General features: G+C 44.1%; 1 protein-coding gene across 2 annotated transcripts in view; it reads right to left on the bottom strand.

The window, feature by feature from the left end:
- Positions 1-12845, bottom strand: part of TAF3 (TATA-box binding protein associated factor 3) — a 172041-nt gene that overhangs the window by 41996 nt on the left and 117200 nt on the right. For both annotated transcript variants that reach the window (XM_054989150.1, XM_054989151.1), the window contains exon 3: positions 4085-5865. In XM_054989150.1, coding sequence (XP_054845125.1) covers positions 4085-5865 — 1781 coding nt within the window. The remainder of the gene's footprint in view (positions 1-4084; positions 5866-12845) is intronic.

Below are 12845 nucleotides of genomic sequence, written 5' to 3'. Positions count from 1 at the left end.
AAAAGATGTAGGTCATTTGTATCTACTCAGGAGGGGTGGGGTTGAGCTGAGTCATTCTGTAAGAGTTTCCCAGGGTGTGGAATGCTAATGGCGGGAGGCTTCACTGTGTCCTGAGGCGGTTCTTTTGCATATGGATTGGTGCTTGATGTGCTAATCTTCTCTGCAGGGCTATTGTCGGGTGTGGAGTGTTTTGTTGGCCTGGTGTTTTTCAGAACTGGAGCCCATGCTCTGTTCATTCTTAAGGTTTCTTCTTTCCTGTTGAAGTTTTGCTTATGCTTGTGAATTTCAATGGCTTCCCTGTGCAGTCTGACAAAGTAGTTGGAAGTGTTGTCCAGTATTTTGGTGTCCTGGAATAAGATACTGTGCCCTGTTTGAGTTAGGCTATGTTCAGCCACTGCTGATTTTTCAGGCTGTCCAAGTCTGCAGTGTCTTTCATGTTCTTTTATTCTTGTCTGGATGCTACGCTTTGTGGTCCCGATGTAAACTTGTCCACAGCTGCAGGGTATACGGTATACTCCTGCAGAGGTGAGGGGATCTCTGCTGTCTTTTGCTGATCGTAGCATCTGTTGTATTTTTCGGGTGGGTCTGAATACTGCTTGAAGGTTATGCTTTTTCATAAGCTTTCCCATCTGATCAGTAATTCCTAACTCAAACAGGGCACAGTATCTTATTCCAGGACACCAAAATACTGGACAACACTTCCAACTACTTTGTCAGACTGCACAGGGAAGCCATTGAAATTCACAAGCATAAGCAAAACTTCAACAGGAAAGAAGAAACCTTAAGAATGAACAGAGCATGGGCTCCAGTTCTGAAAAACACCAGGCCAACAAAACACTCCACACCCGACAATAGCCCTGCAGAGAAGATTAGCACATCAAGCACCAATCCATATGCAAAAGAACCGCCTCAGGACACAGTGAAGCCTCCCGCCATTAGCATTCCACACCCTGGGAAACTCTTACAGAATGACTCAGCTCAACCCCACCCCTCCTGAGTAGATACAAATGACCTACATCTTTTCCACACTGTGACACTGAGAGATCTCTGTCTTTTGGTGCTACACCTCTGAAGATGCCAGCCACAGCTGCTGGCGAAACGTCAGGAACTACAATGCCAAGACCACGGCAATACAGCCCGGAAAACCCCCAACAACCATCGTTCTCCGGCCGTGAAAGCCTTCGACAATACATCGAACACCTCTACGGGGAGGAAACATTCCAACAGACCCGAAGATTGGAAACGCTTCGGAACAAGAAAGCACATCTACTCTGTTCTTTGACCTTTCTTCTACGCTGCAGGGACACAAGAACCATTCCATCCTTTCTCACAACTAATAGAATCTTCAAAACCACACAGGCGAACCGCATTTATGACCGTCTAGAACAGGCCCTCTTACGTGAGAGAATCCACACTACCCGCAGAGAACTTGCTGCCACAGACAAGGAGCTATTTTGCTTGCATATCAACACCAGCCATAAAATGAGAAGTCAGGATTGGGACAAGGTCGATAATCTCACCTACAGGAAGATGGAACAAGTGTTTACCAACCACACATCCAGACAGAAGCAGAAGTTTAACAAACTACAGGAAAAAAGACAGACAAGCCCAATGCTCGACAATGCACGCATTGTCATCAATCTGACAGACCGTCAACTCTCACCAGAAGAAACCTCCATCTTGGCAAAGGGAGGAAACTTTGCAGTCACCCCCACCAGAATTCCTGTGGAAGACATCATTGCAAATGTAGAAGCTGCCATCCGTCATCTACCTGAAGAGGAAGCTGAGGAAATAAGAGGAGAGACAGCCAGGATTCTACGAAAGGCAAAGCTTCCCACCAGCAATATAACACGCAAGGAGAGAAATGCCATCAAGACCCTCAATGCAGATCCAGACATCATCATTCTACCAGCTGATAAAGGCAATGCTACAGTGATCATGAAAACGGAGGAATACAAAAAGAAGATTAAGGAACTCCTGGACCCCTCCACCTACAAAAAACTAAAACGAGATCCCACTTGCAAAATCACCAGGCTAACAAATGCGCTGATCAAGAATTCCTCACTACATCCCGACGCGCACAGCAAACTATGCAAGACAGAAGCACAGCCACCTAGACTATATGGACTCCCCAAAATACATAAAGATTCAGTCCCACTCCGACCCATTGTGAGTGCCATTGGTTCACCGACATATGAATTAGCTAGACATCTGGCAGATCTCCTGCAGGACCACATCGGGAAAACCTCGTCTTACATCAAAGATTCAGCAGATTTCATCAACAAAATCAGTTCTCTGAAACTCAATCCACAAGACATACTTGTCAGTTTTGATGTTGTATCCCTGTTTACCAAGGTTCCAGTAAAAGACACTATTGCACTGATTAATCGGATTTTCCCAGAGGATGTAACAGCCTTATTCCATCATTGTCTGACAACCAGTTACTTCCAATGGGACAACGAATTCTATGAACAGATGGATGGGGTGGCCATGGGGAGCCCACTCAGCCCAGTTATAGCAAACTTCTACATGGAACATTTTGAAAAAACAGCTCTAGAATCAGCACCCCACAAACCCAGTGTATGGTTCCGGTTTGTGGATGATACATTCATCATTTGGAGCCATGGGGAGGAAGAATTGATGGAGTTTTTGAATCATCTCAACAACATCCACCTGAACATACAATTCACAATGGAGAAAGAAAGTGAGGGAAAACTCTCATTCCTGGATACCTTGGTCATCCGCAAAGCAAACTTTCAGTTAGGTCACAAGGTCTACAGGAAACCAACTCACACTGATCGGTACTTACACAAAAACTCCAATCACCACCCCCGACAGAAAAGAGGCATAATGAAAACATTAGTGGATCGTGCAAGACGGATATGTGAGCCGCGCTTTCTCAATGAGGAAATTAATCATCTAAACCACGCACTTCAGGCAAATGGCTACTCCAGAAATGAAATCCGAAGAGCAATCAAACCCAGGATGAATCAAACAACCAAAGAAAAACAGTCTCCCACAGGAAAAGTGTTTTTGCCATATATCAAAGGAATTACTGATCAGATGGGAAAGCTTATGAAAAAGCATAACCTTCAAGCAGTATTCAGACCCACCCGAAAAATACAACAGATGCTACGATCAGCAAAAGACAGCAGAGATCCCCTCACCTCTGCAGGAGTATACCGTATACCCTGCAGCTGTGGACAAGTTTACATCGGGACCACAAAGCGTAGCATCCAGACAAGAATAAAAGAACATGAAAGACACTGCAGACTTGGACAGCCTGAAAAATCAGCAGTGGCTGAACATAGCCTAACTCAAACAGGGCACAGTATCTTATTCCAGGACACCAAAATACTGGACAACACTTCCAACTACTTTGTCAGACTGCACAGGGAAGCCATTGAAATTCACAAGCATAAGCAAAACTTCAACAGGAAAGAAGAAACCTTAAGAATGAACAGAGCATGGGCTCCAGTTCTGAAAAACACCAGGCCAACAAAACACTCCACACCCGACAATAGCCCTGCAGAGAAGATTAGCACATCAAGCACCAATCCATATGCAAAAGAACCGCCTCAGGACACAGTGAAGCCTCCCGCCATTAGCATTCCACACCCTGGGAAACTCTTACAGAATGACTCAGCTCAACCCCACCCCTCCTGAGTAGATACAAATGACCTACATCTTTTCCACACTGTGACACTGAGAGATCTCTGTCTTTTGGTGCTACACCTCTGAAGATGCCAGCCACAGCTGCTGGCGAAACGTCAGGAACTACAATGCCAAGACCACGGCAATACAGCCCGGAAAACCCCCAACAACCATTCTAACTGGATTTATGGCACTTAATATTGTTAGTCTTGATCACTGCTTGCTGTTATTGACATGATGTTCAATTTGTTTTTATTAATTCCTATTTGTTGGTTGCTCTGAGAACTGTTTGTAATAGAAAGCTGGGGTAACAATTGTCTAAATAAATAAATGTAAACGTGTCTGATTTTTTGCACAGTTCAATAGCAGTAGAGGTAAAACATGAGCGAGAAAGCCCCCTCCCTCCTCGCTGCCAATTCCCACAGCTCACTTTTTCATGCTTGTGCTTCTCTTTTTCCTTCTCCTTCTTCTCCTTCTCCTTCTTCTCTTTTTCCTTCTCCTTCTTCTCTTTCTCCTTCTCCCGCTCTTTCTTCTTTTTCTTCTCCTTTTTGTCTTTCTTCTTGTCTTTAGGCTTCTCCTTCTCCTCAAAGAGCTTGTCGGGAAGCATTGATGAGAGGGGGGTCAGCATTGAGGGGAGCTTCAGGGCAGCCGGGGTGCTAAACAGGGGCAAAGGCAGATCTTTGGAAGGCAGGAGAAGAGATGCCGATGAAGCTTTCAACTTGTCTTTGTTTTTGTCTTTAACTTTCTCTTTGTCTTTCTTCTCTTTGTCCTTCTTGTTCTTCTCCTTATCTTTCTTCTTATCTTTATGCTTCTCCCGTTCTTTTTTGGACCCGCCCTCTTTTAACTTCATTTTCGTCTCATCGTCAAAGTCTTTCACTTTGAATTTGAAGGGATCCAAATCCTCATCTCTGATCAGATCCTTCCAGGGATACTTACCTTCTTTGCCTCCTTCCTTGTCTTTCTCTTTATTCTTCTCCTTATCTTTATTCTTGTCCTTATTCTTCTCCTTTTGCTTCTCCTTCTTTTTCATTTTTGTTTTCAGCTCTTTTTTCAGCTTCTTTTTCACATCTACTGACGAAGCCAGTTTTGTTTTTTCCTCATAAACCTTGAGCAGGGGCTCTGGAGTTGGTGGTGAAGCAGAAGGAGATGAGAAATAGGGGAAGTTGGCTGGTAAATTAGCAGGAGCACCCATGTTTGCCTTTCGAATGACCTCATCGATCGAGTCATCCATTGTCCATGAAATGTCTGAACTTGAAGTTCCACCAGAAGGAGGAACTGGGGTGCCTGCCGCCTTATTTAAACTACTGTTGGCCAAAAGAGAAGCTTTAGGTGTTGTCATCTCAGACACAGAAAGTCTTTTTGGGCTGGTAAAAATATCCCCCTCTGATTCTGATCCTGAAGAAAACTCGAATGGATCAGGATCTCGTTCGGCACACGCACGGGCAATCACAGCGTCAATGGAATCGTCAATTGTCTTGTCTATCACTGCCACTTTCTTTGTTGGATTTTCACTGTTTGGTTTCCCAGGATCAGCTGGTGCTGGCCCTGGTTTTACCTGGACATTCTCCTTCCCCATCTTTTCAGGTAATGTTGTTAAGGGTATCCTATTCGGTGCCTCCTGTTTAATTGTCACTGGAGGAACATGAGCTGAAACCTTCGGACTCTTAGGGCTTTTGGGGCTCTTAGAGCGGCCTGGTGACTTCTTCTCTTTGGGTCCAGTCTTTGGTGAGCGAAGGGGGCTTCCCACAACTGCTGGGGATGGAGAAACTTTAGGTGTTTTAGTTTTTTGGCCTGGCGAGCTTGTTTTCCCCTTTGCTTTAGGCACAAATGCTTTTGAGTCCAGTGGTTTGGGGACCGGCAACTGGGATTTTGAAATGGGAGCTAATATGGGTGGTTCTGGAGAGGGAGGAACCAGATCAGCATTATCCTGGACGCAAACTGGGGAAAGCATTGGAGGTATCTTCTGGGCATTTATTGAACTAAGAGGCTCACGGGGCTCCATTGTTCCATCCTCCACTTTAACGCTAGCTAGCTTTGGCCGCTTCATAGCAGGCATTTCCTCAGTTTCAGGACTCTCTAATGGCCTCTTGCTTAGGTAGTTTTCATCATTTACAGCCTCGTCTTCTTCCATCTCGCCTTCCTCCTCCAACGGTACTTGCATGGCTTCTGCCGATGTTCCTCCATCGGTTGGCACCTGCTCCTCCTCTTCCTCTGTAGAGAGGGACAAGAAAAAAAGAAGTGTTACTGGTAGTCTTTAAAAAATTAATGATTTTATGAGAAACAAAACTCACATAGATTCAGATGCTCTTTTTAATGACTACAAATAAAGAGTAATAAACAATTTAAATATTATACAAATTTTCCTAGGTTTGTGTGGGAGCAGGTCTCTGGTTGATGTTTATTTTCTAAGCCCTTAAACCCTTTGTTTGTTGATCTCCTTGGAATCAGGAGACGTAGGGACACAGGAAGCAGCCTTATACTGATTCAAACCATTGATCCATCAAGGCAAAGGCTGTCTAGGTAAACTGGCAGCAGCAGCACTCCAGGGTCTTAGCTGAAGGTCTTTCATAGCACCTGGCCCTTGTAATGAGATGCTGGGGATTGAACCTGGGACCTTCTGCATGCCAAGCAGATGCTCTACCACTGAGCCACGGTCCCTAAGTCCCTGCATACTTCAAAATGGTATCACTATCTTCCAAGCCAACTGAAGCCAAACAGAATTAAGAAGGGATGAATCCCACAACCTGATGCTCATATTCCTTACATCTGCCTACTCCTTACAGTCAAAAAACAATACCAGTCATGATGGGATTGATTTAGATTTTCATATAATAACGTTGGATTCCGGTGGTGGTCTTCTTCTTTTTGCATCAACATAGCTATATGATTCTATTAAAAATATTTTCTGGCTCCATTATGGCTGGATAAACTTTATGTTTACCGACCATCTTAACAGCAGCATCTTCTAGGATGACCTGAACCTCTCCAAAAACATCAGATGATCTAGGCTGCTTTGAGATGAACCAAAGGCCTGGCTCCTTCCCATGCCAGTTCCCATGAAGCAGAGGAAGGACACTTGCACACCAAGGGGATCCACGGTGTGTTCCTCCCACACGGCCTATGTCTTCCGATTTTAAGGAGTGACAAAGGAAGGGGTCCCCATGCCAATAAAGTAATGCTACAGGGGATCCTAATCTGCGGTCTTTCACAGGAGGTGCTTTGGAGCTTTGTAATGTCTGTGTGTTTTAAACTCTTGGTGGGGAAGGAATAACACATTAATGCTTCCCTGTGAAGAAAATTCAAGGATATCTGACTTTTAAAAAAAGTATGCAATTTTCTTATTTTAGCCAACACAAAAAAGAGTAAAATAAAATTCTGAAACTGCGCAAAGTCTCCTTTTATTCCGAATCCAATTTAAAGAAACTCATTTCGAAGCATTTTTTCCCTAGGTTTTTGGAGGGGATGTTTCTTTCCTCTAAAATGTGTCAATGCCCCGATTTAGGAGAGTTGAGTCAAGAGCCCTGGGCTGAAGCGTGAATTGTGCCAGCATCACAAATTAAGTAAAGCGAGCTAACAAGTCATGCTTTTGCCAAGGCCCGGAGGATTTACGGCAGCCAGTCCAGAGTGGAGACTTTGCCCGGGGATAAAGCCTTAGCCTTCTGTGCAAAACGGAAAAGTGTTAGGGAGTTCAGTTTTGCTTGGATGGACAAGCGCATTTCTGTCTTGCAAAAAAAAAAAGAAGAAGATGAAGAAGAAGAAAGGATGATGAAGAAGTAGTCGGTAACAGCAAATTGCTGTTGACTGAGTCGGCACCTGCTAGAAAGAGACCAAGCTGCCGGTTTGTATACCGCAGGTTTCGTACATCTGGTTCAACTGCCATCGGATATATTATGGGAATGAAACACACTCTCATGCTTCCTAGTGGCATGAATTCAAATTGGCCATGTTGGGGAAATATTACCATTTTATAGGAGCTGGCCTCAGCATTAGATATTAGCCCAATTTAGGGTTTGAAAAAATTCCTTGACCGTTCTGTTACCCCAAAAATCCCACCCCTGGCCAGGAGCCATGTTTCTAGCTCTTCCAGGTCCTCAGGCCTTTAGCTCTTGCAGGTCCTCAGCCAGAGGTAGAGAGACTCCATCTCTGATATCAAACCAGAGAATCATGAGCATGCTATGTGCAATCAAAGGTCTCGTGCATGAGGAAGCAGCCTGATTCCTTTGGGAACTTGGATACATCTTAATCAAGGCTCCTTTCCATGAATCTGGCTGCTTTCCAAGGCTGCTTACACCCAGGGCCACAAATAATGACCAATGCTTGCGGGGCAAACCCCCCACCTCCCAGGACACTAAAAAAAATCCTTTACAAAGAAGGTTGCTTCAAATGATTAATCAAATGACTACCCCACAGCAAGCTTTGCTCCTGGGTAGGTTGTTTCTTGGAAGTCAATTGGAAGAAACACGTTATTTGGGGTTAAAATAAATAGCACTGGACAGTAGGGTCTTGAAAAACAAATATTTTATTTGGGTATAAAATATTTATTTGGGCTACTGTATTTTACTGTTGAATTCCTGAGTTAGCTGTCTTATTTTGTTGCATAGGGAAACTATGTATACAGAAACTTAAAAAGGATCTCCTTGGAGCCAGTGTCTAGGTCCTACACATGTGGGGACGCTTGTATGTGCATCTCGAGATGTGTGTATCCCATTTAGCAACAGTTCCTCTCCATCAAATTTCTAGGCCCCTGTGATTTTTCCAGTCCTGGGAATCTGCTTGGATTTCCTCCAAGAAGTCCTGTGCTGCAGCTGTTTTTTCCTGCCACCCCTGTGTGATGGCTGCCCCTTGGGACTTATTCACCCTTAAATTCTCCAAGAGTGAGTACAGGCAATGATAAACCTGTCAGAGTGCTTTCTTTCTGGGGCCTGGGGAGCAATTGTGAGGCCCAGACTGAGCGGCCTTGTTCTCCCTGACAAGCTAGTTTTCTGTGTGCAGGGAACTGGTTTTGTATAATGGAGGATTTAATGATGTGAACATCTACCTGCAGTCCCCAAACAGGTCCCTTGTCTGTGCTGTGAGAACTGGACCTGAACTACTGTTAATTACTACAGTCACCTCTACTTTGGTACCCAAGATTTGCTAATAAGTATTTTCAGCTGCACAATAAATGCTTCCAACATTTTAAATCCAATTATCTGTCAGCTGCTCATCAGAAAAAAAGTCAATTATGTGGAAAGTGGTTCCGACTGTAGGACCTCAGAAAAGAATAATCTGGCACTTTTATACTGCAGCAGTTTCCCTAACAGCCCAAAACACAGCACAGCTTGAACAAACATGTCACCCTGGATCAGTGATGGTGGAAAACTTATTGCTAATACGGTAGGTGGAAAATGTTTTGAGATCCTCAACTAGGAGAACGGCAGAGACTTGTACCCTTGACCCAAGGCAGAGATCCTCAGTCCAGATTCTAGAAACTGCTGCTTTAGCTTAGTAGGGCATGGGATTAGGCCATCACCGTAATAAGAATAAGTACGGGATTTAAACGCAGCTAGCACAAGTGATGCCATCTTCTCAAATCTTTCAACTCTTTCCTCCTGCTAAAAGTTCTCTGATGTGATCAATGTTCCAGACTTCTAGGAGTTCTGTATGTCTAGGCCTTATTTGTGGCCACAATATCTGCCGAACAGATGTCTTTTAAGCTTCTGAGCACTAACCAGTTCTTGCCTCCACAAGTTCAAGGCCCAGAATATCCCCTTTGTGCCAAATTAAGATGCAAATTCTCAAGAACAGTCATGGACACTGTAAGGTAGCAGGATATATATTTCTAAAGGTATTATTAGAGATGCATTTTTACTTTAAAAGTTATATCCTGTTTTTCCAGCTCTCTTAAGGTTTAACACAGGACAATCCCATGTGGAGTAACTCCAGTTCCACTGATTCCAATGTGGAGTGACTCTGCATAGTATTGCATGATACTTAAAGTGATGTTGTTCCTCTCACAATATAGCTGGATGTACTCTTTATAAAACAGTAGCAACTCCCAGCAGATCTAGCAACATTAATGATTTGGCTGGGCAGTTACTGAGGGAGGGAGGAACATGTGTGTGCACTTTAAATAATTTTTCAAAAGGCATAGCTGACCCCCACCCCACCCCCCAAAGCAAAACAAGATTTGTCAGGGTCTGTTAATTGCTCTTCTTTAAAGAGGAGCGGCTTACCCAAGGCCACCTGCAGAGCCCATGGCAGTAGTGGGAGTCAAACCAGCAGTGCTGATTCGTAGCCCAACCACTTATCCAAGGCCACCTGAGCTCATAGTAGTAGTGGGAGTCAAACCAGTAGAGAGCTGATTCACAACCCAACCACTTACCCAAGGCCACTTGCAGAGCTCATGGCAGTAGTGGGAGTCCAACTGGCAGAGTGCTGATTCACAGCCCAACCACTTAGCCACTATGCCAAATGACTGGAAGTTCTCCCTCTCACATGAAGCACCTGGCCCACATGGTTCAAACTTCCCAGTGATTTCCATTAACAGGGTGGTAACAAAGACATGAAAAATCAGGTTCTGCATTGCTGTGATAATGCAAGAAATAACCCTTCTACATTTGGCTTGTTAGGACGCTAATTGCTTGACAGCTTCTGGGATAGCGAGCTAGGACAGCTTAAGCCCCTGGTTTAAATCCCACTTCTTCAATTAACTTAGAAGGCAGCTGTAGGCAAGCTGCTCTTTCTGTCTACTTCAGCCACCCGTCCCCCCATATCTGCAATAATCATACCTGATAAGTAAACACATATATTGTGAAACCAGAGACTAGGAGAGGCCAACTGAACATTTTAAAGACTCTCTGATTTTCTCTATTTTAAAGAGCTTCTGATTTTACAAAGGTTTCAGGAGTTTTTAAATTCTCTAATTGAATATAAATATAATAAATAAAATACATTTGAAAGGCAAGGAAAATGCAGGTTGAGGCACTGAAACCATAAATAATGATCAACATCCCTGCGCCTGCCGTTTTTGGGTTATAATATTTATCCATCTCAAGAAAGCCCACCCAAGTCCCGGGCTGGGCGCTTTGAAGCTGACGTATGTATGGCTGGATATAGGCTGAATTCACATTTTTAGCCTAAAAATATTAAACAAGGAGATTAAAACTAAGGGGGAAGATGATTCTGTAACAAAACTGCTGAAGGAAAAAGTCTATAGCCTACTCGGTCCCAAACCAGCAAGCCCCCTTTTTGGTACCACTATATATACCCAGCTGCCAGACAGAAATACGATAAAGTAGCATTTATATTATACTGCAGAATGTTCAAAGAGAACACACTAACAGTGAAATCTGTAGGCTCTGGTATATCCTAGGAAAGATCTTGAATCTGATTTAAGGAGCAAATGAAGAGAGTTTATTCAGGAACTACAACTTTGACAGAAAGGAGAGAAACAGAATAGATACTAACAAGCTCAGTAAAAAGGGAGGAGGGACTTCCGGGAAGAAGCAGGAAGCAGCCTAAGAATACCTACCTGAAGGAAAGAAGGATCCCACTCTGCCATCTATCTGACTGTCAGACCTGCTGCCCCTTGCAGGTATTTTGTGTCTTCTGCTATCTCTGAACACTAGACATTGTATTTCCAACAAAATCCTAACCAGAGTTATTCCAGTCTAAGATCAATGGGCTGAGACGGGAATAACTCCGCTTAGGATTTCACTGTAAATGTTTTTTTAAAATTATTTTCTATTATGCAGTGTTTCTGGAGGTGTTCACCATGTTCATCATGAACAGTCACACACCTCAGGAAAGAGAATGTAGGAAGCTGCCTTATACACAGCCTGGCCACTGGTCCATTTCACTCAGGATAGTTTATCCTGATTGGCAGCAGTTCTCCAGGGACTTAGGCATAGAAAGCTTTTTCTTATCACTTCCTGCCTGAGATTTGTTAAACAGAGATGGCAAGACCTGAACCTGGGACTTTGCTTATCAAAAATGTCCTCTGTCACCTAGCCAGAGTCCCATTCCACAAGGATGTCCCCCTTGAATGCACGGGACCACCTTATAAAAGTTGCACTATAAAACTCACTAACTCGCTATTTCTGTTCTGATAGCCATTGGATCTCCAGGATTTTGGGCTCTTTCACGATACCTGTTGCCCAAGACCCTTAACTGGAAATGCCAGCGTTCTGACCTGGGACCTCGTGCTTGCAAAGTGCAGCAATTGAGCTGTACCCACTCTAGGAAATGAAAGGAGTCAGATTTGGGCAAAGCTTGTGTGAGAGAAACAGAAGGGCTACATGTATACAAGAAAGAGGGGGAGCGCCCTCTAAGGAAGACAGAGGGGAGGAAAAGACAGGTGGCACCAATGAGAAAGAAGCCAGAAGTCACGTGCATGAGAGCAACAAGGGACAAAAAATGTTTGGTGCCCAGAAGACAGGTAGGGAGAGAAGTGGGCAGCAAGCATGCCTGCGTGCACTGGAATTCAGCAGCCAAAATGCAAGCTTCAGGCCTCTACTGACCATATTACAACAGTGGTGCTAGTATTTCTCTCACACGTACTTTCTCTATAATTTATTTATTTATTTAGTTTTGTTTTGTGTCCTGCCCTTATGGCGAACGGACTCAGGGCGGCTAACAATAACAATAGTAACAACTGAAAAGAGCAAGAGTCCAATAGCACCTATAAGACTAACAAAATTTGTGGTAGGGTATGAGCTTTCATGAGTCACAGCTCACTTCTTCAGATGTAATAACAATAAATGTAGTAACAATAAATACAACTGTAAAAGCAGAAAACTTTAAGAGCAAATCACAAATCATAATAATCTCAATTTCAGGTGTCGCCAACAGATTCCATAGGCCACTAATCAAAAGTATAAAAAGCTAAAAATTCAGCCATGGTACGGGCAGGACATGGTGGTCAGAAGGAGGGGCAGGACTCCAGCTCAGCTCTCAACCAAAAACTTGGTGGGACAGCTCTGTCTTGTAGGCCCTGTGGAACTGCAACAAATCCCGCAGGGCCCAGATCTCCAATGGGTGTGTGTTCCACAAGGCTGGGGCCACAGCCGAAAAGGCCCTGGCCCTGGTTGAGGCCAGGTGAACATCTCTTGGGCCAAGGACCACCAGTAGCTGCTTGTCCACAGAGCGGAAAGCCGTGTGGGGGACATAATGGGAAAGGCAGTGCCGTAGGTATGTCGGCTCCAATCTGT

This window comes from Eublepharis macularius, chromosome 9 (genome assembly GCF_028583425.1).
Source record: "Eublepharis macularius isolate TG4126 chromosome 9, MPM_Emac_v1.0, whole genome shotgun sequence".
Lineage (NCBI taxonomy): Eukaryota > Metazoa > Chordata > Lepidosauria > Squamata > Eublepharidae > Eublepharis > Eublepharis macularius.
Note: the sequence above shows the minus strand (reverse complement) of the source record. Positions and strands in the feature narration are given on the sequence as shown.